The sequence below is a fragment of the Radiomyces spectabilis genome (genome assembly GCF_025331425.1).
Source record: "Radiomyces spectabilis strain NRRL 2753 chromosome Unknown BYT42scaffold_14, whole genome shotgun sequence".
Taxonomy (NCBI): Eukaryota; Fungi; Mucoromycota; class Mucoromycetes; order Mucorales; family Radiomycetaceae; genus Radiomyces; species Radiomyces spectabilis.
Window position 1 is genome coordinate 161,482 of NW_026251939.1, and position 23,922 is coordinate 185,403.

The 23,922-nt window shown below is 42.4% G+C and overlaps 8 protein-coding genes across 8 annotated transcripts; 5 read left to right on the forward strand and 3 right to left on the reverse strand.

The window, feature by feature from the left end:
• Positions 1-6: 6 nt before the first annotated feature.
• On the forward strand, positions 7-1,816 carry BYT42DRAFT_585508 (P-loop containing nucleoside triphosphate hydrolase protein). The gene has a single exon (XM_051569993.1). The coding sequence runs from the start codon at positions 166-168 to the stop codon at positions 1,663-1,665; it is 1,500 nt and encodes a 499-aa protein (XP_051419287.1). The 5' UTR covers positions 7-165; the 3' UTR covers positions 1,666-1,816.
• Positions 1,817-3,302: 1,486 nt separating this feature from the next.
• Positions 3,303-4,731, forward strand: BYT42DRAFT_120120 (uncharacterized protein). Its single transcript, XM_051562139.1, has 7 exons — positions 3,303-3,765; positions 3,827-3,900; positions 3,959-4,038; positions 4,116-4,214; positions 4,277-4,399; positions 4,461-4,505; positions 4,566-4,731. Exons 1-6 carry the CDS (start codon positions 3,474-3,476, stop codon positions 4,465-4,467), a joined length of 675 nt encoding a protein of 224 aa, XP_051419288.1. The 5' UTR covers positions 3,303-3,473; the 3' UTR covers positions 4,468-4,505; positions 4,566-4,731.
• A 119-nt stretch (positions 4,732-4,850) lies between these two features.
• Positions 4,851-7,051, reverse strand: BYT42DRAFT_120131 (major facilitator superfamily domain-containing protein). The gene is made up of 8 exons (XM_051562140.1): positions 6,793-7,051; positions 6,549-6,734; positions 6,423-6,482; positions 6,117-6,356; positions 5,982-6,053; positions 5,756-5,904; positions 5,521-5,663; positions 4,851-5,457 (listed from the first exon to the last, which is right to left on the reverse strand). The coding sequence occupies exons 1-8, from the start codon at positions 6,939-6,941 to the stop codon at positions 4,966-4,968; spliced, it is 1,491 nt and encodes a 496-aa protein (XP_051419289.1). The 5' UTR covers positions 6,942-7,051; the 3' UTR covers positions 4,851-4,965.
• Positions 7,052-7,240: 189 nt separating this feature from the next.
• BYT42DRAFT_585514 (uncharacterized protein) lies at positions 7,241-9,372 on the reverse strand. The gene is made up of 6 exons (XM_051569994.1): positions 8,850-9,372; positions 8,463-8,729; positions 8,254-8,400; positions 8,055-8,201; positions 7,873-7,984; positions 7,241-7,797 (listed from the first exon to the last, which is right to left on the reverse strand). Exons 1-6 carry the CDS (start codon positions 9,177-9,179, stop codon positions 7,667-7,669), a joined length of 1,134 nt encoding a protein of 377 aa, XP_051419290.1. The 5' UTR covers positions 9,180-9,372; the 3' UTR covers positions 7,241-7,666.
• A 524-nt stretch (positions 9,373-9,896) lies between these two features.
• BYT42DRAFT_585517 (phosphoribosyltransferase-like protein) lies at positions 9,897-12,516 on the forward strand. Its single transcript, XM_051569995.1, has 6 exons — positions 9,897-10,437; positions 10,504-10,633; positions 10,724-10,809; positions 10,887-11,023; positions 11,097-11,335; positions 11,422-12,516. The coding sequence occupies exons 1-6, from the start codon at positions 10,342-10,344 to the stop codon at positions 12,261-12,263; spliced, it is 1,530 nt and encodes a 509-aa protein (XP_051419291.1). The 5' UTR covers positions 9,897-10,341; the 3' UTR covers positions 12,264-12,516.
• Positions 12,517-12,646: 130 nt separating this feature from the next.
• Positions 12,647-17,773, forward strand: BYT42DRAFT_585523 (Non-repetitive/WGA-negative nucleoporin C-terminal-domain-containing protein). Its single transcript, XM_051569996.1, has 18 exons — positions 12,647-12,855; positions 12,926-13,030; positions 13,092-13,188; positions 13,274-13,344; positions 13,407-13,642; positions 13,721-13,823; positions 13,888-13,961; positions 14,036-14,530; positions 14,591-14,951; positions 15,019-15,223; positions 15,293-15,388; positions 15,448-15,529; positions 15,590-15,699; positions 15,769-15,982; positions 16,057-17,038; positions 17,103-17,210; positions 17,279-17,421; positions 17,478-17,773. Exons 1-18 carry the CDS (start codon positions 12,717-12,719, stop codon positions 17,547-17,549), a joined length of 3,693 nt encoding a protein of 1,230 aa, XP_051419292.1. The 5' UTR covers positions 12,647-12,716; the 3' UTR covers positions 17,550-17,773.
• A 1,078-nt stretch (positions 17,774-18,851) lies between these two features.
• Positions 18,852-19,686, reverse strand: BYT42DRAFT_585526 (uncharacterized protein). Its single transcript, XM_051569997.1, has one exon. It carries the CDS (start codon positions 19,678-19,680, stop codon positions 19,108-19,110), a length of 573 nt encoding a protein of 190 aa, XP_051419293.1. The 5' UTR covers positions 19,681-19,686; the 3' UTR covers positions 18,852-19,107.
• Positions 19,687-21,328: 1,642 nt separating this feature from the next.
• Positions 21,329-23,911, forward strand: BYT42DRAFT_585532 (uncharacterized protein). The gene is made up of 10 exons (XM_051569998.1): positions 21,329-21,624; positions 21,687-21,782; positions 21,848-22,271; positions 22,345-22,436; positions 22,505-22,611; positions 22,670-22,799; positions 22,860-22,929; positions 22,991-23,094; positions 23,166-23,526; positions 23,596-23,911. The coding sequence occupies exons 1-10, from the start codon at positions 21,610-21,612 to the stop codon at positions 23,856-23,858; spliced, it is 1,662 nt and encodes a 553-aa protein (XP_051419294.1). The 5' UTR covers positions 21,329-21,609; the 3' UTR covers positions 23,859-23,911.
• The last annotated feature ends 11 nt before the right edge of the window (positions 23,912-23,922 follow it).

Genomic DNA, 23,922 nt, shown 5'->3' on the forward strand with positions numbered 1-23,922 from the left:
GCATTTCCCCATCTGTGGCTTGTGGGGGGTTTCCTCCATGCCCGCTGCGGACCCTCAAAATGGGGAATATCGTTCCGCATCCTTGCCGAAAGCAGGCCAAAAAAAAAAAAAAAGAGGGAAGAGGGAACAACAGATCAGAGAAATTCCCCAACCATCATAAACATTATGAATTTCTTATCAAGCGTTCAGTCCGTCAGACTGGGCGTTCGGACCTTTTCATGTACAAGTGTTGCATTGTCCAAGCGAGCACAACTGAAAAAGCCAAATATATCAACCCTGACAAAGCATCTAAAGCCGGATGGAATGACCGGTCGAGAACGACGTAACATGCTGAAAGACAAATTGAAGAATGCTCGACCAAAATCAAAATCGTTGCCCTATGTTCCTGTCAAGAAACGATTAGAAACTATTCAACCGACACTCTCACAGCTCCCTACACAAAACGTTCGTGAATTATCAAAGATCCTGGCCGATCGTACGTTTGCTGATCTTGGTCTGTCACCGACGATGCTCTCTGCCGTACGTGACGATCTGAAGCATATCGACGATCCTCGACCCACCGAGATTCAAGCGCTCTCTATTCCTCAGTTGCTCGAACGAAAAAATCGACATGTACTGTGTGCAGCTGAAACAGGATCAGGCAAGACGCTGGCGTACCTGGTCCCAATCATCGAGTGTCTAAAGATTGACGAGCAAAAGGGGGTCAAGCGTCGACTAGATCACCCGCGGGCCATTGTCTTGGTCCCCACCCGGGAGCTAGTTGGCCAAGTTCTCAAGACATGCAAATCGTTATCTCATAAAGCCAAATTTCGAAGCATGGCATTGAGTGGACGGACTCCGCGACATCAATTGGTTGAAAAGCTGGCTGACGGTCCTATCGATATACTAATCACGACACCCACCACGCTGATGAGTTATGTCAAAGACCGGACCCTTTCACTGGCAGAGACAAGATATTTGATGATCGATGAAGCGGATTCCTTGTTTGATGCCGGATGGGGAGATGATTGTCGTGTCGTTATCAGGAAAATACAAGATATCGCGGCGCAGCATAAATTTGTAGAAAAAATTATCATTGTCTCGGCTACGTTACCTCGATCGGTTCATTCTACACTGGATCAGCTATTCCCCAAAATCCTGAAAATTACCACGCCCTCTCTGCATCGCGCCCTGCCTAATTTGAAGCAGTCCTTCATCGATCTTCAAAAATTTAACGGCAATCGTCAGCTGGCGCTTTTGGAGGTGTTGAAAAAGAATATCAAAGACAAGAAGACGCTAATCTTTTGCAATACGAAGAAATCAGTGGAATTACTACATCGATGGTTAGAAACCAAGAACATCAACGCATTGGCGCTCTACAAAGATGCTCCCATGAGTCGCGAAGAGTGTTTGGCATTATTTTCCAAGCCTGTTGCCGATGAAGATGAAATTAAGCAAGACATTCTTATCAGCACGGATATCGCTTCAAGAGGCATCGATACAACCTTTGTGGATCACGTCATTCTTTATGATTTCCCTGATTCCGTTGTAGACTATCTTCATCGAGTGGGTAGAACAGCCAGAGCTGGACAAACAGGCAAAGCGACGTCTTTGATTGGACGTAAGGATCGTATGCTTTCAGAACGGTTCCGTCGGTCCATCAGAGATGGCACAGTTTTGACATAATCTACAATATGTGCATTTGTTATATATATCATGTATTCATTGACACTTTTCATATTTCTCAGAGGTGTGATTCGTATCACACTATCATTCAAACAAATAAATGATATAAGCAACCAGTAAGAAGAAGTATATGGGGTTATTTTAAGGCTGCTGATTCCAAGCATGATGGGAAATTGAGAGCTTACTTTTAATTGGGTGACGGACCCTACTTGGACTGTTTCTCTGTGACTTGGCACAATAACTGTCCTGGGCACCGCTTTGTTAACAAAAAGAAAATTTTTTGGCTGCTCCGGTCAAGCAACCCCTTTCCTTACTGTCCAACCTGTTTTTATTGACATGGATGGCTAAAAGAGTCATGAATGTAGCAAGAACAAATGATGGTATGTATATGATATTTTTCTTTCTTACGCGCCGCAGCATGTGTTTAGGATGAATCTTTTAATGGAGAGGCTATTTGACAATGATCGAACACTTTTTCTGATTTGCTCACTGACAAACACATTAAATGCTGAATGCTCGTTTCTTCTGACGTGAATTTTTGTGAATGGTCACTAATGTTTAATTGATTTGTATAGATGCACACGATAGCTTATGGATGAAATATTGGCTTATGATATCTCAAGCACCAGGTAAGAAACCCACCTTGCACCCAATAATTTAAAAAGATGCCTGTGTGTGCCATTTCAGTTTGATACATATCTATATTACCTTAATTCATAATGTTGAATAAACGACTATTTGAAAAAAAAAAAAAAAAAACAATGATGATCTTTGGTGTTTGTTTGATGTGAGAACTTTCACAAGCAAGGAACGAAAGTGGAATACACCAGTGAAAGGAAAGCAATCTTTTTTTATTTTCAGGAAAAGTAAAAATTTTCTATCAATTCGACTCATTGATGGCAGAGGTGCAAACCAAATGAAAGTTATGCTTCCAAATGCAGCTTGCAAATCGGCTCCTTGGTTGTAAGTTCTCTTTTTTCCTTGAGATGGATATCGTGAATGGTTATGATTCGGCGTTTTCCCTTTTCTCTTCAGGCACTCGATGAAATTAGCGAAAGAAAGGTCTTAGAGGTCGGTCGCTTTGCTTTCAGAAACGGATATTACATCTGTTGCTGTTAATACTATGTAAAGCTGAGCGTGTGCTTGATAACGAGCATATTTTACTACATAGTTTGCAAGATGCACCGCTTCCAATGCATTTTAGGGTTACTGTGTCAGCCGCTACCCTATCAGACACTTTGTGGTTGAAGACCGAATGATACGAAATATCTGCTTGCGCTTTGTTGATATTTCAGCTCTGAATAAAAAGTATATAGGAGCATTACTCACAGTTCCGATGGAACTGTATGCTTGAAGCTTGAGCAGTTGCTTGGCCCCTTACGCGCCTTATTTGATTTCATTGCGTTGATTGTTTATCATTATAAAGCAGTAGCCTGGTTTATGGACCGTGAATGTATGTACAGCGATCTCAACTGAAAGCTTTTTTCAATGTTTTGTAGGGGGAGTGGGCTCAGGATCTCAAGTGGAAATGACGAACCAGACGGGTCGCAAAAGGGGCCAGTCGGAGTTTATAATTTGGTGGCTTTTTCTGATCATATAAAAATGGCAGTGCCAGCGTTAGAACACACTTGGTGACACCATCTTTCTGTTCTTTGTTAGCTTAAACATGGACAGACCTGTTTCTGATTATAATTCGTCTATGCGTTCAGAATATCCACCTTTAAGGTCGACTGAGCGCCCGCCACGCAATCGTTCGTTGTCCCCGCCTCGTTCGTCTTCGTCGCATTTAGACGATCGCAAATACAGAGATGACTACAGAAGAGATTATCACGATCGCGGCCGTTACAGAGATGATCGTGATCCTGACTATGGACGTTCAAGTCGCCCTCCAAGAGACAGTCGCGAATATTCCCGTCCCACCCGATACAGAGATGAACGTGATTATCCACGCAGTGACCGATATGACCGTTACGATCGCTACGACCGTTATGACCGTGCTCGCGGTAGTGGAAGTTCTTACGATCGTTATGACAACCGTCAGGGAGGAAGCTATCGATCAACGTATCCTCCTCGACCGCGGTCTAGACGAACTATTGATAGGTAAACTATTGTCATAAAAGGTCTTACGCGCTGCGGACAGTGGGCTCATATGTGTTTAGAGGGACTGAAGAAGATCGACAAGTATCAACCACGATTTTTGCCGGTAACATCCCTTATGCATTCCGTGAACGCGATGTAAGTAGCGTACAATACTTGCGAGGCATTATGACTGAAATAACATTCAATCTTTCAGATTGCTTCCATGTTTGAACGATACGGTCGTCTCGCGAAAGTCACTGTACCTATGGATGCCATCACAGGCAAAAACAAAGGGTAACATTTCTCGACACTGGTTTTAATTTTTACTACGATTATTATCCGCTGGTGTTAATTCAGATATTTTTATCTAGCTTTTCATTTATTGAATTCGAAGATCGCAGAGATGCTGAAGATGCTTTCGATAAATTTCAAGGCTTCAGTGTGGAAGGACGTAGACTCAAGCTTGATTGGTTCGTCAACAATGGCTGTGACTTTTCGCCTGCGCTTTTGATTAACCAGTGTCATTTTTTAGGGATATTGGACTGTCAAAGAAAGATGAACATCGCGGCGGAGTAAGAGCAGGCGATGATACTCGAAGCTCGCGCCCATTACCTCCACCACCCCCACCATTACCTGCGGACGATTATCGCGACCGGTAAGTACACAAACACCAACCCTTATTTTTATTCTTCGAAAAATTCATATTCACATCTTAGCAAATGATTCTGTCGTTGATAGAGCGCCGTCTTTGACCGATTCATGTAAGTACCATGCATCATTGGTCTCATTATATGACGAAACCTAATATCTGACGTTAATAGATGGCACCCGACCTCTGCCTTCAGATTCTCGTGGCTTTAGACGCAGTTCACCTCAACCCTATCGTTGATAAACAAAACAGAGTTCGAATGAGACCCAAAACAAAACAATCGCGAATTTCAGATATTTGGACTATATTTTGTATGATGCTGATGAGGAAGAAGAGGAAATGATGATGATTTTTCGATAAGTGGATACTCGCAGATGATGATGATGATGACTCGGCAACCTCAGTGAATCGCCCCAAAGACAATGCCGGACAAACTTATGAAATTGTTTCGATCCCCAAAACAAAAAGAGGGATTTTCGACTGTTTGAATATGTTGATATTGAAGTTGGATGGATAAACATTATTACATTGGTTACGTAGGTAAGACATGCTCATTGAATGGACAATATAAGTTACAATGTGTATCGAAAGTTAGGATGGTTATCGTACAGTTTCTCCACATCTTGGGCATGCAGCATGGTTCCCTGAGGTCCATGCTCGCGATCACGACGGTCATTTTCCCGTTTCAACAGAAATCGCAGTGTTGCGGCCGAAATGCCGCCCAGTGTCATGAACGCGAGACATATGACATGCCCTTTCACGTACCGTGGAGCATCTGCCGGTTTGTAGATCTGGGTGCCCAGCATGCTGAAGCACTGAGCTACCATGCTCGTCATGGCGATGGCGACCCCGCGTTTCGTGTGACCGAGTTGATTGTTGGATACCCAAGACAAGGTCAGCGGAATGATAGGGTAGATACCGCACGCTACGAGAATCGCTCCTGTATATCGCAATCCGACATTGAGGGTCGCCAGCAAGAAGATGTAACCCAATACACCAAGGAACGATACGACCATGATGTGGTATCCACGCTGCCTTGTGCGATCCGAGTTCCACGCAACCACCTAATGCACGTTTTTGGAAAGTGTGAGCGAAGAATACATCAACACAGATCAGGGAAATCTTACAAATACAAGCGTGCATGCAGCGACATACGGCGGAATGGAAAGCAATTGGGCGTTCAGCGAACTGAATCCCATATCGCGTATAATGGTCGGCAAAAATACGGCATAACTTGCCAACGCAACGTTGAGACCAATATAAATCACAACTACGCATTTCCATGACCCGAGTTAGCACACATGACAAGGAGAAGGATCCGATAAACAGCTCAGTGGTCAGATTGTCGCGTTAAAGGATTACCTGCCAGCCAATTTTTGTAATCGAGCAGCGCAGCGAGAAATTGGTGCCTGTCAAAAAGCGTGTTGTCGGTATTCCCACTATGTTTGATGCGCAAAAGTGCCACTTGTTTCTCAGCAGGCGTGAGCCATCGTCCTCCTGTCATTTCCGGTCTGTATGTCAAAAAAAAGTCTTTGGGGATCAATATTGTTATGCTCAGGAGTAGGTTTTGGATATGCAAACCACTTACGTGTCAGGAAGAATCCAGAAACTCAAAAGGCCAAAGACGATGGTGGGTGCAGCTTCTACGATGAAAAGCCATCTATTGTTGCGCGGCATCAGAGAGAGTGCCATCACGTTGCCCATGCTACTTTTTTATACTAGCCTCCATCCTGCTACACCATGCGCGCCATTTAAATCCTTCAACACGCCATAAGCAACCGCACCAGCAAATGCACCAGCTAATGTCGAAGACCCGAAATAGATGGCGACGCGAAGTGCCAGCTCGTTAGGCTGATACCAAAATGACAAAAACAGTGGCGTGGCCGGTCCCACCCCCGTTTCAAAAACACCCAACCAGAAGCGACAGGCAATGAGTCCCGATGCATTTCGCACTGCTGCTTGACTGTTCAAAGGCATTCTCGTTGGTACCACGCATCGTATGCAGTTCCAAGTACCGTTGCCCACTTACCATATTGAACAAATTCCCCACAGCACCATGGTGCCTGATATCCATCGCGATGGTCTCAAACTTTTTTGTGATGGATACCATTTTAATGATTCGTATACAGGGGTTGTGGAAATAAGGCACACTTACATTCTCAATACCATGTTGGATGGGATGTGAAAAAGCACGTATCCAGCAAAGAAAATGGTGACAGCGGTATAATAATCATCGCCTATCAGATTGAGGTCCTTCTCTAGCGATCCAAGCTTTGCATTGCCAATGTTATTTCTATCCAAACTCAACATCAAGTATAGAAGAGCGAGCCATGGAATCAATCTGTAGCGCGAATGAGATCCCCTGAGTAACGTATCAATCCCACGACTCAAATAAAAACCTTAAATCAATCTTGCGTATCAATTTCTTCTCTATGGTTTGAAATTCTTCTTCTGTAAAGGTGTTGGAATCATTTAGTGGTTCTTCCATTTGGTTATATGCTTCATGCTGGCTTGGTTGAGAAAGGGAATCTTTTGATACTGTTAGCATGCTGTCATACGTAAGAAAAAAAATCACGAAAATGGGTAAAAGAAAAAAAAAAGAGAAAGTAAAGGAAAAGAAAGCTGCACGAATAGATGCATCAGTTAATTCCTCCTGGGAAATCCTGGCGTAATAAAAAAAGCCATATGTGGTTAAAAACATTGGGAGGCTTCTCTTACTAATGTCGTGGATTTATTTCTATTGGATAGAACCATTTTTTTTTTGATCTTGTGATCGCACTGCTTAACCGAAAGATCAAAAACTTCAAAGGACTCAATTCCAAATTTGATACCGAGCCATGTTTCTTTCAAAAACCGAACACTCCAACTGCATAAAACGTCATCTGGCTTTTCCTCTCTTTGTGTGTTTATTGAGCAAATATTCAAACAAAGAAGCAATTTGATGATCGGCCTGAAAGATTACAAAATCTGGTAAGTCCCCTAAATTCTTCACTCATGAGCGACTGCCACCTTGAATCGAATAATGAGAGCTGAAAGACCTTGGCTGAACATTATGTTACCAGTTTGGCACGTCGTTATTGTTCGCAATTGTAGGCTGATGTGTAACGAATAAGAGATGCCACAATGCATGGGAATTTGATTACCCGAAGGCGGATCTAAACGCAATTGATGATTACAGTTTTGGTTGCTTACATGATGAGATGGAAATATATTATGACGCTGTTATTGTGCATGAAAACATATGATGATGCCACAAATATGCTGTATCCAAATCTATAATCTGCTATGAAGCCATTCTTTAACGTCATTCACAATGGATTGGTTGCCAGAATTAATAAGGCCCGGGATCTCGATTTTGATCTTCTCTATTGCATCCATTACTGCATTCTGAGAGTAGCGACAACCTACATGGAGATAAAAAGGTAAGCTTATGGCTCAATGCCTGGTTCATAACTTGATTTTGATGCATATCTGATTACCTTCTAAAGCAACTCCGATGGCCGAGATAATGGTGACCTGATCGGCATCCCCAGAACCGGTAGACAGATCTGCTTCGAGAATCATGCCGTGTCTAGAACGGATCGATGCTCGCTACCAACATGTTTCAACAAATTGAAAGCGCCTAACCAAACAAAACCCAAAACCCACAAAGTACACTTACCACAGCGCCCCAACTGAACTGATGATCGACATTGTGGGTAAATTCTGGTGTTTGTCCCCAAATCCAATCCCACGTTTGCAATTCTTTTCGGGTATTTTCCACTTTTTCCGGCAGTTGATGCACATTTGTCTCGTTGAAAACAACAGGCTAATCAGGTTCGTTAGATACGGCTGGCTCCATGGCAACAAGTCATCATTACCTCAATAGGCAATCCATCATTGTATGCATCTACAAATTCGGATAATACTGATTCGCAAAACTGTTGATGATCGATTGTGTACGAGTATTCACGTAGATTGGTGACCGGTGAAGGCACAGATTCTACGCCTTTGGAAACAATCCCGTCCTAAAAATTGAAGGACTAATGAATGGGATGTGATGCGATAGTAGGAGGTCAGGTTGTATTACATTGTTCATATACTTTTTTGATAAACAGCCCTTCAGCATCTGTGTGTCAGTATCGATCAACATGGTGCCGTGGTGATAAGCTCGCGCACTGATGATCTTGTAAGCACTTCCAGATACTTTATGACCATCAACCGTAATATCATGGCGTTCGTTGACATAAGCCGGAATATCCAATTGCTGTAACGCTCGTGACACCAGCTCTGCGTTGGCTTTTCTCGAGAATTCTTCTCGTGGCATATAAATGGTATATATAGAGTTCCCCATGTCCTGAAATGAAATCACAGTTGAGTGGCTGTCTTTTTTTTCGCCAGAGTTTTTCATTACATCAAAAAAGGGCCTCGATCTGGGAAAAAATCAAGGGAATGGATATCGGAATATCAAACTTACATGATACACTGCCCCGCCTCCTGAACGTCGACGAACTAGAGGAATACCGTGTTGCTGCATGAAGCGTAAATTGCATTCCTTGAAGGGATTCTGGTTTCTGCCAACGACGACACATGGCGTATTGCGCCACAGATATAGGATATACTGATTCGGTTCGGTATCTCGTAACAACCATTCTTCGATGGCAAGGTTGGTGTATGCATCATTGATGGTTGATACGTAGCAAGCGACTTTATTTCTTGCTGTAGAATACGTCCTTGCAGTAGGTTTATAAAATGCCACTCCAATAGAAGGCAATCGACGCCAGCCATGCAAATACTGTCCCAACATGGCCTGCCAAATGGAACTGCTCACTGTATTTCCGGAGCTTCTCTAGCACCCACTTTTTATCGCTCGAAATTCCCCCAAGGCTCCGGGACTTGAAAAAAAAGCCACAGCATCCCCACAAATGCTCTGAAGGCATCAGCAGCCTTATAGCACCAATTCTAATAAAGGTACTAATTATAATTCATCCCGTGCACTGCCACTTTTTCTGCGATGAAAAAAAAAATCCGGAAACGCTAAAATAATCGCCACAACGACTTTGATCAGGCTCTCAACGGCTAATATTAATAGCCGTTATTTGACATTTTGCATACAGGTTGCAACCATGCAACCATATAACTGTACTCAAAAAGTGAAAAACTTGAACAAATATGTTCAGCCGGATTAATGCAAAAAGCGACTTTTCTGACGTTTACTTTACTCCACATTTGCTTTGTATATGACAGTGAAACCAGAATGGTAAAACTTCACAGCAAATATTGAAATGTTTCTGACAACTTCCATGGCAACATAAGGCTCCACATCCGCAAGAACAGTGGTATGTCTATCAATTGCGAACGGAGCAGAGACTTTGTTTGTTGCTACGTTTTCCATTCACGACACAGAAAAAAGTAAATATTTTTATCCGCCTTGCTCATAGAAATTTCTATTGAATGGTAGAATTGCGCCAATCTCCAGCCATCAAAAGAAAAAAGTAAAGAATTTCCATAAAAAACCTGAACTCTGCAAATAACGGATTATGATGCTTTATGAAAAAAAGGAAGTATATAATTCCCCTTTTTTTGATCCAGTTTGACAAGCAGTAGTCTAAAAATGACAGGATAATAATGTTATGTCCAACCAACGAAAATGCTTATATCTGGGGTACAAGAAAAAAAAAGTGGACGGCACTAAGAGCGTACATTGATCCGTCAGCTGCATTTGATTGGTAGAAAAGAATAAACCTCTCATAGCGCCGCAATGGACGTGGCTTCGAGATGGATGACAGCAACTGTTCTTCTGTCATTGAAATCTTCGGTGGCTTCAAATGATTGTTGCAAGATTATCATTGGCCCATGGGGAAACCCCACTGTGTCGGGGTTTCACTCTGATGGATTGAAAAGCTCCAACTGACTCATCCCTTGAGTCTGCTTTTTCTTTACCCGGCTTGTTTTTTCATTGAAACGACATGTGTGGAATCTCGGCTGTGATCTTGGCAGACCAAAGCGGGTCAGCCTGCCCTGATCTATTTGAGAGTTTAGGACTCTTGCAGCATCGTGGACAAGTAAGTGTATTTGTCTTGTTGATCGACTACGGCCCCCTGACTTAAACTTTCTTTTTATTTGCCTAGGATGCTGCTGGTATTGTGACGTCTGGACCTAAAGGTCGTTTATCCCAGTGCAAAGGAAACGGTATGGTGAGAGATGTCTTTGACGAGCAGCAGCTGTCACGCCTTATCGGCCACCTCGGTATCGGTCACGGTATGTTTATATTCACTAATTTATCGAACAATATCCATGGGGATGATCGATGCTGTAGTACTTAATTACTTACTGTTTCCTGTTACTTAGTTCGCTATCCTACGGCCGGTTCCTCCTCCATGTCTGAGGCTCAGCCTTTCTACGTCAACTCTCCCTACGGTATCGTGTTTGCCCATGTAAGTATATACTTTCTCCACTGTTTGAGGAAGATAAAGAGAACAATGCCATCTGATCCCGTCTATTGATATTTTAGAACGGCAACTTGACCAATGCCCGTGAGATTCGTACCTTCTTGGACAAAGTAGCACATCGTCATATTAACACTGATTCCGATTCGGAACTCCTCTTGAACATTCTTGCTAATAACTTGCAAAAGACTGGAAAATTCAGGTAACGTGTTTGGATGGAAGGGTGAAATATGTCAAACGTGGTTCAGTAAAAACTCAGATATTCCGTACGACAGAGTGAATGAAGAAGATATCTTTACCGCCATCAAGGATTTATATCTTCAGATCAAGGGTGGTTATGCTTGTGTTGCTATGGTCGCTGGTTACGGTATCATTGGTTTCCGTGATCCTCATGGTATTCGGCCCCTTGTGCTTGGTCGCCGTCGCAGTGTGGCCGGTTGGGATTATATGTTCGCGTCGGAAAGTGTCGCCTTGGATGCCTTGGGCTTCACGGATGTTCGCGATGTCAATCCAGGTAAGACAATGGTTGGCAAAAATAAATGCAAAATGGGGCATGAGCGAGAAAAAGAGCAATGACACTTACCTGTTGACAATAAATAGGTGAAGCAGTCATCATTACCGAAAAGAATGTGGCACATCGTCAACTCATCCAGTGTGACTACATGGCCCCCTGTATTTTCGAGTACGTCTACTTTGCCCGCCAAGATAGTATTATCGATGGCATCTCTGTATATAAGTCCCGTCTTGCTATGGGAGAAGCATTGGCCGATCAAGTGATCAAATCCTTTGGTAACAAGATGGATATCGATGTGATCATTCCGGTTCCCGATACTAGTCGTGTGGCGGCTCTTCAATTATCACGAAAGCTCGGTGTCGAATACCGTGAAGGTTTCAATAAGAATCGCTACGTTGGTAGAACCTTTATCATGCCTGGTCAGCAAACGCGACGTAAAAATGTTCGTCGCAAGTTGAACGCCATGGCTTTGGAATTCCACGGAAAGAATGTATTGCTCGTCGACGACTCTATTGTGAGAGGTACCACATCCAAAGAAATCATCCAGATGGCTCGCGATGTTGGTGCCAAGAACGTTTACATTGCTTCCTGCGCCCCTGCTATTCGATACCCTAATGTATATGGCATCGATATGCCAACCAGAAGCGAACTCGTGGCTCACAACCGTACCGATGAGGAAATCGCCGCTGAGATCGGTGCCGATAAGGTGGTTTATCAATCCATTGAAGATTTGGTCAAGTGCGTCCGACGTTTCAATCCCAATATCGAAACCTTTGACACATCGGTGTTTGATGGTCGTTATGTCACTGGTGATGTCGATGACGAATATCTCAGCCATCTTGAAGGTGAACGCAACGATGACTGCAGATCCCGAGCAAGTTTCGACAGCGAAAGCGTCGGTTTACATAATAACTTTTACGGACATTGAGTGTCTGAATGATTCACTATAGAGTTGCTGGTTTTTTCCCTTCAAAATCCTACCGCAAAGAGAAAATAAAACATCATAATTTGTATACACTGCTAACTATAACTCTCCTTCAATTATATCTTTCTCTGTATTAATCTGCAAGAAGGTTATCAAATTAGTTTTGCTCTCAGTATGTAATGGTCCCTTGTCATTCAACAGTATAGTATGCATTTTGCAATTCAAACTATTTGGGCAAAACTTGGTATGAGTGAAGCAACAAATGGGTTCGGACTGTCTGCCGCCAAATTGGGGAAACCTTGGGGAAACCTGCTTTAAAAGCAGTCACGGAAACGACAGGTGAGGAATGATGTCAATTTTTTTCCTCCAAGTTATTCAAGGCGCGGTTTCTACTTTTTTCCTTTTGCCTTTGTTCCTGTCGAACGTGAAATATCTCGTATATTGCGTTCTGCCACGATGATTAGCATTTCCGGCATGACGGATCCCATCAAAGCGCCTGCGAGTAACCATCAACCTCTCATTAACGCGCAAAACACGCTGAAAAACATCCTCAAATGCGACCACAAGTGTCCCGACTTGGCCGAGATGCTTAAAGGCAAGCTCACGTTCTCGATGGATGGAACAGTTATCTCGGTTATGCAAGTGACTCACTGTTCGGTTTCTAGGGCCTACATCGGATCAGTACGCTAAGCATGTCGATTCTTCAGAGCAAGAGTTTGTCAAAAGTGATTACGTCCAATTGCCCGAATCTCTCTCCGACCAAATCGATCGTACGTAACCCCCAGCCATGCTTGTCCATGGATACAGAATGCTGACAATGGTAGCTTATAGATCTCGAATGTCGCTGTTTTATGGGAGTATTGCCAGAAATCAACTATGCTTGGATGACCGTGGATCATCGTCTGTTCTTGTGGAATTACGAAACTGGGTAAGAGCAAACAATGGCCCCTGTTTTTTTTTGAGCCATGCACGAAATAACCACATCATCACCTACTTTTTTTTTGGAATGACAGCAAAGATATCTATACCTACGAAGATCAAGATCAGATTATATGCAGCGTTGGCTTGGTGAAACCGAAACCAGGTATGAGTCGTGATAAGCTTTTACCACAACTGACGCGTATACTGATAATTGTCATGAAAAAGATGTATTTGGTTCCCATATCAACTATGTGCTCGTCGTCACGACACCGCTTCAAGTTATTGTACTTGCCATGTCTTATACTGCGGCTCGAGAAGGCGAACCTTGTCGTGTGACGTTATTTGCTACGGATATGAGTGTGTCATCTGACGATGTACAACTCGGACAGATCGCTGGCACCGATGATGGTAGAATATTCATGGTCGGCGATAATGGTCATCTCTATGAATTGGATTACAGAGTAAGTGAATAAGTGTTTCATGCCGCCATACCGTTCACATGAAATAACGTCATCATTTGGTTGGCGAATCCTTCACAGCATCCGGATACCTGGTTCGGTCCTCAATGCAAGCTTTTATGTCGCACGTCTAGCGCTTTTACACACTATCTTCCCACCATTTTCAGAACCGCAACACCAGATGGTACCTGTCAATGCAGAACTATTTCATTACCTCTAAATATATACTGATATATCAGTTTTTGCAGCAAACGCAAAATCGCTCGCCATTGATAACGAGCGCAAAGTGTTGTACATACTGAAGAAAAATAACAGCATCGAGGTGAGTTCTGGGGTGTCTTTTCACGAATATAACCGTGAAAACTAACGTTGTGAATGATGTTGGGGTGGATGCAGGTAATTTATCTCGGTGATCCAAAGAACAACTTTTTACCTGCTGCGAAAAACACCGACATTGGCAACTCTGCACGACTGATGTGCCGTCAAAACTCGATGATGTATGATGCGACTGAATTCGAGCTGCAATCCATCCACGTCATTTCCAAGATGGAATCTAATCGTATCCACTTGCTCGGTGTGACCAACAAGGGTTTCCGTTTGTATTTTACGCATGAACAAAGCGCGGTGCGTTTTATGTCTGTATCTGATTCATCAACCGATCGACGTCCGAATGTTCTTGAGCTCGTTCACGTACGTGTACCGCCTCCAGTCAATACGCAGACAAATGGAACGACGATGCCCCAAATGCTGCTTCCTGTCCACGCATCCTATTACGATTGCGGTATCTTTGTCGCCGCTCGAAGCATGTCAGAAGATAAGGATAGCATCATTATGACAGCTCGCGAACTCGGAGAAGTCGTTCACCAACAAACCACCACTGGTATCATGATGGTAAACAAAGCATCCAACGAAAGGGTGTATGAACTAGAAGATGCTAAGTAACATATATAGATGGGTCAACGATCTGGCTTTGTGGAAAACAGCAGTTCGGTGGAATGTGATGAAGGCAAAATCTGGGCCATTGTGGAAACGAATGTAGCAAACAGAGGACAGCGACACATGAATGAGATTACCGAACCGCTGACGCGTGCGTCACGACAGTTCCTGATCCTCACCAATACGGCGCTTTTGTTTTACAAAAAGCAACGTCCCGTCGACGTACTCCATCAACTGCTTTTGAAGTCTCACGGGGATTTGGATGCCAATCGACAAGAATTCCGTTCCTTTTTCGAATGTTACGGTCAAATCCAAGCCTGTGCAATGTGTTTGAATATCATCTGTGCAAGTTTTGCGCTCCATATGCCCGAACAAGGTATGAAATAGAAACACTCTCGAATAATAACGATACGCTGATATATGCATTGATTTGTGTTTTGTAGAGAACGTGATTCGAGGTGCTACGCGGTTGTTCTTTGAATGCGAAGAGAAACTTTTCCGTAAAGAGAACCAAATTATCAGCAGCAACCATTTAGCAAAGGCGGTGGCTCCACCGGCAACAGGGTATAGCAGTAAACACGATGGATTTGTCCTGTATTTTGCACGTTTATTGTCGCCTGTTTGGGAAAAAGAAATCTTCCAAGCAAAGTAAGTCATGGCCAGAAAAATATCGATGGACTGTAGTAATGCTCATTTGTTTTTTTTTCCTTTTGAAAGCTTTGACCAAAAGTCGAATGAGCACTATACCCGGCTACAAAAATCACTGATTGACGTTAAATATGAACTCGAAAAGCTGAAAAAATTCATGGATTTGTAAGTGGATATCGAACCATGATTGATTTTGCGGCAGATAATTAATGTGAATACGATAGGAATTCATCCTTCCATATGTCAGCTGATCTGTTAGACTCGCGATTTCAATCGGTTGATCGTGATACTATCCAATCCCGCTTGGTAAATCAACTGTCGTCTCCATCATCCATTGACGCCATATAGCTAATCTCGGATCTGTAGAATGAGCAACAATCTTTGCATGAATTGTATTTGCTTCTTGCACAATCCATCGAAGCCATTTCTTTCATCGACTTTTTGATCGATGCCGGAGTACAAGAGATCTTGCAATGGTTTGTTTTCCTCTTTTTTTTTGGAATGCCAGTATGGACAGGTGGATTCATGCTAATGAAACTGTATAGTGTGCCGGAAGAAAGCAAAAATGAAGTATTCAAGCTGACTTTGGAAAATATGTTGACAAGCCCTCAAGGGCGTGTTCTTTCCCGTGAATTGGTAATTGCTGCCATCAACAAATACGGAACCACCTATACACATGTCGGATTTGATGTGGTCAGCGATTTACTACAACGTCGATGCAGCTCCTTTTTCGGTCCAACGGATGTAGCTTTCTACAAGGTATAAAAGAAAAAGGACGAATGACGATAAATATCTTGGCCAGAGTTCTAATGTGATGGACGTATTTATGATAGGGCATGGAAAATGTGCGACGTGCACAGAAAGCAGAGACGGATTTTGAGCGAACCAGCGCGCTATCGGAATCGCTTACATTCTTCAAAGAGGCAGCGGAATACGTTACGGACGAAAAGCTCGCGCGAGTATGCATGGAATATCGTCATCAGGGTTACCACGTTGGAGCTGTTGAATTGGCTCTTGAATGCGCGAACAAATTCGATCCTCAACAGCAAGGACTGGCTTATGCTGAAGGCCGACAAGCCCCATCCGATCCACGACTCACTTTCTATAATATACGCGTGGCATGCTACGATCGCGTGTTTGATACGCTAATGGAAGCCAAAATGCTCCGCGATGGAACACTGCAGCATCCAAAAGTGGTGAATCCTAGCAACTATGCGGCTGAAGTGTTTGCCAAGGCTTTGGCCAGTCAAGACAAATTATTCCATTACTCGTTATACGCTTGGCTGCGACACAATGGGCTGAAATCCGAATTACTGGCTGTAGATACTGCATATTTAATACCGTTCTTCAACGATTGCGTGGATCCCATGGAAGCGAAGGAATTCCTTTGGCAATATTATCGAAGACGCGAAAATTACTACGAAGCAGCACTTTGCTTGGAGAAGTTGGCCAAGGATTCATCCAATTTGAAGCTCACGAAGCGTGTGGAATATCTTGCATTGGCGGTAGTGAATGCACGATGCCGAGATTCGAAGCATCAACGACGACAGGAGGCTACCGAGCTTTTGCAAAACCTGGAAGAGCACGTGGAAGTGGCCCGGATACAAGTTCGCTTACATCAAATCCTACCCAGCTGTGGACCTGAAGGTGACCGAATCTCACAATCGCTTGACGATCGTCTGGCGTCCATTACCGAACTTTTTATGATTGCAAAGGAATTCAACGTTTACGACGAAGTACTGTATATTATGAAGATAGCCGACCATTACGACTTGCCTTATTTGCAACAAGTGTGGAAAGCAATCATCGAACAAAGTAAGGACGAACCTTTCTATAACCATCGGCCAACCGTTTTACTCAAATGAGACACTTTCTGTAGATGAGTTGATAGCGCAAAAAGAAGCCATTTCTCCATTTGCATTACTGAAACCCAAGATTGTGCACTTGGCTGAACGGCTATATCCTTCAAAATTTGTATTTCCTGTTGGTAAGTGATTAATAATGGTTTGGATGAAGTCTCTGCGCACCCATAGTCTTACACCGAAACATTCACAGATATTGTAATACAAATACTTGAAAGCTATTGTTTCCAACATCGCGATGCGATCCAAGTTGGTTTCGTCGCGAATGCGTTGCTATGTGCTGGTATTCCTGTGGATATTCTTGAGGATGCATATATAACCGATTTAGAAAGCAAGGTAAGGTGACTCTCACCATGTCGGATGGGAAAGGGAGATCTAACCATTTTTCACAGAGACCACCATGGCGCTCCGAAGAAGAATGTGAATATCTGCTATCACAAATCAATTATATCAAAAGCCTTTGACATCTTTAACATCTTCCTCCTTTATAAATTGATTGATAAAAAGTTTACAAACCACAGTTGAAATTCCCCCTTTTATTATAAAACCCAGATCTCGACCTATTTTGGCATATTTGCTCTTAGGATCATGCACTTTTTTTAATTTATACGAATAGACAAAATGCCATGCCGAGTGGCGCTGCTCGAAGCGGCGACGGACAGGAAATCTGCTGTCACCGACACCGGAGATAAATTCCGTTGGCAGTTGTCATTACACCCCTGCACGGCAGCAATCGAATCTCTTGGAACAAGCATCAGCCATATTCTTTGTATTTTTGGTTGCTTCCAGGATTTCTCATAATAGACTGGATAGTTATTTTATTTTTTCTTTTCTTCTAAGGTCATACGACGTAAACTCGGTATTGCTGTTCTTAAATTTACAAATACATACACTTTGGCTTCATATCATATCATACATCGAAATACAAAAAAAAAAGGAAGAAAAAAAAATTACAAAAAGGAGGCCTCGTACAATGGAAGGGATAGTGGAAGAAAGGAAGGTTGGCATATAGAATATCGGAGAAACATGATCCAAACAGGTGGGTATTACAGCACGGTTGTTGTTATTGTGGTCGAACTGGCTAGTTGATCATAATCGGCATCAATGGATGGAAAAGAGACGTAGTCGTCTTTGAAAGACCATGTACGTTTGTCATTATGCCAATCAATCGAGCACGACGACGAGGACGATGCCATAGATGAAAAGGAAGAAGAACGAGACATGGAAGGTGAACTGACATTGTCCTCGGCTTCGCTACGTTTATTTGGTTTTTGTTTTTTACCAGGCGTCCAATTGGTAAGAAAGCGTAGGATCATCTGTGGCAGGTGGATGTAAGTCGACGTGAGATAAAAGGAAGAAGCAGCATTGGCAAGGTCATATTTATAAGGAAGATAAAAATAACAGCTGTAGCAAACATGATAACTTTCATTTCTTATCTTGGAATATGGAGCAAAAAAGATAAAATATGATCCACATGGCTTTGCTGATAGAATGTGTCGATCATTTGAATGGCTGTCAACGTGTTGTTCTTTCCGATTTGACTTTAGTCAGGGCGGAGATTGAAGCTATCTTGAGCATCACACAGCACACGAGTATCCCCAATTCAGGAATACAAGGTCTAGAATTTAATCAAATCCACAGCAGGCCCGTGCTCTCTGTTGCAAAAGTTAAGAATAGAACAGGACACCCAGCATGTCAACAATTTTTAGAAACTGTACAAATACAGAATACGTTGAAATCTCTTCCCCGCAAAAAAAAATCCCATGGTTACATTGGGATAGCAATATAACTTATTCCGGAGACTCTTCCAACATGTCGTGATAACCTTTCACTTTGGCAACTTCCGATTAAATTTCTTGATTGTATCACCCGATTTATGAAAACCCTATATCACATTATTTCTAAAGCGAAAAAGCCAAAAGAAAAAAAAATGAAGCCATAACCTCGTTTACATTTCTTTTTTTTTTATGCTCAGCTCAAAAAATACTATCTTCACACATCAAAAATATTTGATGGTCCTATTTACAAAACAATATGTACAATTTCGATAGGCACCGGAGTGGAATCGTATTCTTCGTCATCACTTCGGTTTCTAATCTTTCTTGATTTCTTGCGATCATGGCGACGAGTAGATCCTGCTCTTTTTCTATGGGTAGCAGGGGCAGGGTCTTCATCCTCCTCCATGTCATGGTCCTCGTCACTACTGCTCCATTCTTCAATCTCCGCAAACTCTGAAGACGACAGGACTTGCATATTGTCTGTCATAGTGTTGTCATCTCCCTCGTCTCCGTCGTCAAGAAACTCAATTAACGATTTTCGTAACAAGGATGGAAACCAATGCTCTTCAATAAATTGTGATGAGTCGCTGTCATCGCTGTCGCTGTCATCGAACTCCATGTCGTAGCTATCGTCGACATCGCTGATTTCATATGACGCTTGTGGCATTGGCGGCAACATGTCGCTAGAGTCAACCTCACTGATGGTAACGGTGGTAAAGCTGGTAAATTGATTGTCAGGATTTGTAGTTTGTTCGAAAATTTTGTATTGATAACTCATAATGGATATTGGTGAGTTAATGAAGAAGTTAGACTGCATTTTTTTTCTCTAATCCTGCGTTTTCTCTTTTCGCCCATTTCAAACCCCGAAGTGATGCAATTTCGGTTGTCATGTAACCGATTGCTGATAGAAATTTTTGACCAATGGAAAAGCGTATATAACCGATCTCAGGATGATAGCGCGTTGATGAGCTTTTTGATGATGATAAACGGTGTGATAGAGGGAAAAGTCTCGATGCCACGAAAGGAATTTGTGAACCCATGATGATACTTGTTTTCATATTGGTCAAGCTCGTTCACATTGGTTAACTTTTGGCATTTTCTATATGAAGTTTGGTAAAATACGAAAGCAAATCCATTTCACTGAAGAATGAACATCGGAGATGGGACCGCTGTATAATAGACAAGAAGTATTTTTTTTGGTAGCATGTAGCGTGGTATTTGCGCGTCCTATGCGCTCGTTATCTGCTTTCTTCATGGTATGGTCCGGACTCCCAAGAAACAATTGAACTCTGGCAATTGAAACATATGCACTGCAAAGATATTGAGCATTCTTAAACGCTTTAATTAAGGTTTCAGTAAATGAAATCTCTGCAAATGCAACTCTCCCATTTAACGCCAAGCTTCAATGATATAGTGAACTTGCAATTAGAATTCTTTAACTTTTCTTCTGATAAAACATATTGCGAGTTCCAATGTCGTCCTCTGCTACAGCAGTCAAGCCGTTATACGAAAGGATGGAAATGCAAAACTTAATGTAATTTTATTGATTTATGAAGGCGGCATTCCATCCAACAGTTTTAGTACCGCAAAGAGTCAACTACATCCAGACACCTGAATTCCTCTATGGAGATAGGTTCAAGTAGCTCATTTATGAGATGCTGTGTGTGTGTTGTCTAACCATCACGCTGGGCCATATAAATGTATTCCAGAACACAACAATATTAAGGTTTGACATCTTTTTCAAGATGCTCGCGTCAAAATAGCTGCAGCTTCATGCCCAGTACACATCTTTTCTGAAAAGACGTAGCGATCTGTATAAAAATGAAAATCCCAATCTGACGCGGCCATAACACCATTGAATCGATCATGAAACGTGATCGACCTACGACTGCAGGTGAAAGCGAGGAATAACACTATTACTAGTAAATAAAAAGGTTTGACGGATAACATTCATATAAAAAAGTCATCAATATAGGAATTTTATGGTTACTTTGTGATCCTGTTACTATCATGGACACTGCCAACTTCTTCAAGTTGATCTATGAACTTATCAGACGTAAGATAACTAAGTAGTTACCTGATAAAGGTACCTTGCCTCAAAAGTAACCTATTAACTAGTTATCAAGTGAAAACTCAATAACGATAGCAACTATACCTGATAAATAAGAGTGAGAAGAGGATACCCCTGTGGTGCGCACATCGATCAAAGTGCTCTCTCTTGGATGGTTATTTCACCTGCTGCAGCGAACATAAAAATATATGTATTGGATTGTAACATATAGGTCTCAATATATATCAAAATGTGAGACAAAAACAAGATTGTACAAGAATAAAAAGCTGCAAAACGAAGCAAGAAAAAAGATAGAACATAAATCACGCAAGAATGCATATTCTTTTGGGATGACAAATGAGTTTCATTCTCCGCCTTAAAAACACGGTACTGTTTTTTTTTTCTCTCTCTCTTCGCCTCTTTTTTTTTTCTTTTTTTTGCTTGTGTCTTCCCTCCTGGTGTGGGTTTGTGACATTCTTCCATTCGGTCGTTTCTTCGCTTGTCAATATAAATCGACCATTTCGTGACCAAATTATGCGCAGGCAAAGTCCTACTCTGAACAACCTCTTTAGAACTGTATAATACCTCTCCGTGTTCGCAACCCCCCCCCCCATTTTGATCCATAGACTGTACAAAGTAATTACATCTTCCCTTTACATATACGATACGAACCCAACCCAATAACCCCCTCAAACTATGCCGTCAGAAAAGGTACGCAAATCTATCTCGAGCATTTCAAACATTATATTGCTCATACTTGTTTTTTTTTCCAGACTTTGACACCGACAATATGCTTTGGAGACATTAGCCGAGAAGAAATTAACACCACACTGAACCAGGCCGGTGTGTCCTTGTCACCTCCTCGAAAAGTACGTTGTATAGTATACGGTTTTATTGATTGCTGGGATACTTATTCGTATGCATCGCTCCCCAGATTCCTTTTGCTCTCGGGGTGAAAAGAAAAACCAAAAAGCGCCTCGTCATCAACGGTCCTCCTGCTGTGCCATCTGCCGCCCCTGCTATTCCAGCTTCATTACCTTTAGAATCCTCGATCTCAACAGCTCATTCCCAGGAAAAATCGAAAGACGACAACGCCATTGCGGAAAACGCAATAGACGAGTCGGCACAACAACCCAATGGCGTGGAAGTCGACGCAACGAAGCCTATTCAGAATGGAAAAGTTGACGTCACACCTTCCACACCCAAAGTTAAACCTTCCAGCTGGGCTGCTTTGCTCAAGTCCTCCGATTCAGCCAAAGTTAAACCCAATGCAGCGCTTGCTAAACCCTCGCAAGTCGTCAAACCCGCCAAAGTCGTGCCTCCTGCTGCTTCGATTCCCAGATTGTCAGGCATTGGAGGTAAGTTCTCGAGATGCCGCGTCCTAGAAAAGAAGTGATATTTTGTAGACTCACTGATAAATTTGGGTTCTAGATATGATTCAAAATTATCAACCTTCTTCGGAGGGTCCTCTTTTGGAGCCTCGCGGTCTTATCAACAACGTGAACACTTGTTTCATGAACGTTGTACGTACAAACCTGCCATGGTATTTCACAATTTTTCCGACTGGCTCATGTTCCATTGTCTTTGATAGATCCTTCAACCTTTGTCCCATTGTCCGCCGTTCTACAATTTGTTCAAAGATATCAGTACGCATGTTGCTCACACATTCAAGAGCAAAACACCGTTAACCGATTCCATGTAAGCTTCAACAGGATCGTATTCACAAATAGCAAAACTGAGCCATCTTTTATTGCAGTATTGAATTCATCAACGAATTTCGACTTCAGCCCAAGAATGTCTTCCAAAACGAGGAATATGGCGAGCCATTTGTTCCGGAATATGTGTATGACGCCTTGCGCGGAAAGAAACGATTTGATTCACTGAAGGTACGTATAGTAGTTAACAGGAAAATGAGCAAAGCCGTAACTCAAACACGTATATTTCAGGGCCGTCAAGAAGATGCAGAGGAGTTTTTGTGCTTCCTGTTGGATGGACTTCATGAGGAGATGGTTTCTGGTAAGCAAATGCTTTGGACTAATTTCAGTCGCAAACGTCTTGCTCAATCGTTGAAAATTAGTGCTGAAGGAACATAATGAGAAGTTGGCAAAACTTGCTGCTGATGGAACGGATGATGAATGGTTGGAAGTAGGACCGAAAAATAAAACGAGCAATTTGCGATCGGTAAGTTGAAAAGGTTACTTTTTTTCGCGTTGATATTCTTATTCTTTTTTTTTATATATATATCCAAATAGACCGGCTTCGAAGAATCACCGATTAGCAATATCTTTGGAGGCAAAATCCGGTCTGTTTTACGGTGTCCCGGCGCAAAAGACTCGGCTAACCTGGAACCGTTCCAATCGTTACCCTTGGATATCCAACCTGAGAATGTTGCCTCAATTCAAGATGCCATTCATAACATGACAGTGCCTGAGATCATGCATGATTTCATGTCGCACAAGGGAGTTCGAGTGGAGGCGACAAAGCAGATCTTTTTTGAGAGCCTGCCGCTTGTTCTCGTTTTACATTTGAAACGATTTGTGTTTGATAATGTGGGTGGTGTGCAGAAATTACAGAAACACGTAACCTACGAGCCACAACTCACCATTGATCGAGGTATGTTTGCATCCTGCGCATGAGTGACAATTTTGAATATGTCTTTTGACGAGTTTTTTACTACTATAGAATGGATGACACCTGCAGCGAGGACATCAAGTCCCATTACTTATCAACTTTTTGGCGTTATTTATCATCATGGCGCGTCTGCTGGTGGCGGGCATTACACATGTGATATCAAGAGGCAGAACGGCGAATGGCTTCATATTGACGATACGGCCATCATACCTGTTTCTCAGGAGGATGTTTTGGTCACGGAGGAAAATACCCGTACATCTGAGAAATTGCACACTGATCAGACAGCTTACATTTTGTTTTACATGAGAACATAAGTATCAAAAAAGAAAAAAAAAGTAATAATCAATAAAAAAAAAAGACTAAGGGGCAAAAAAAAAA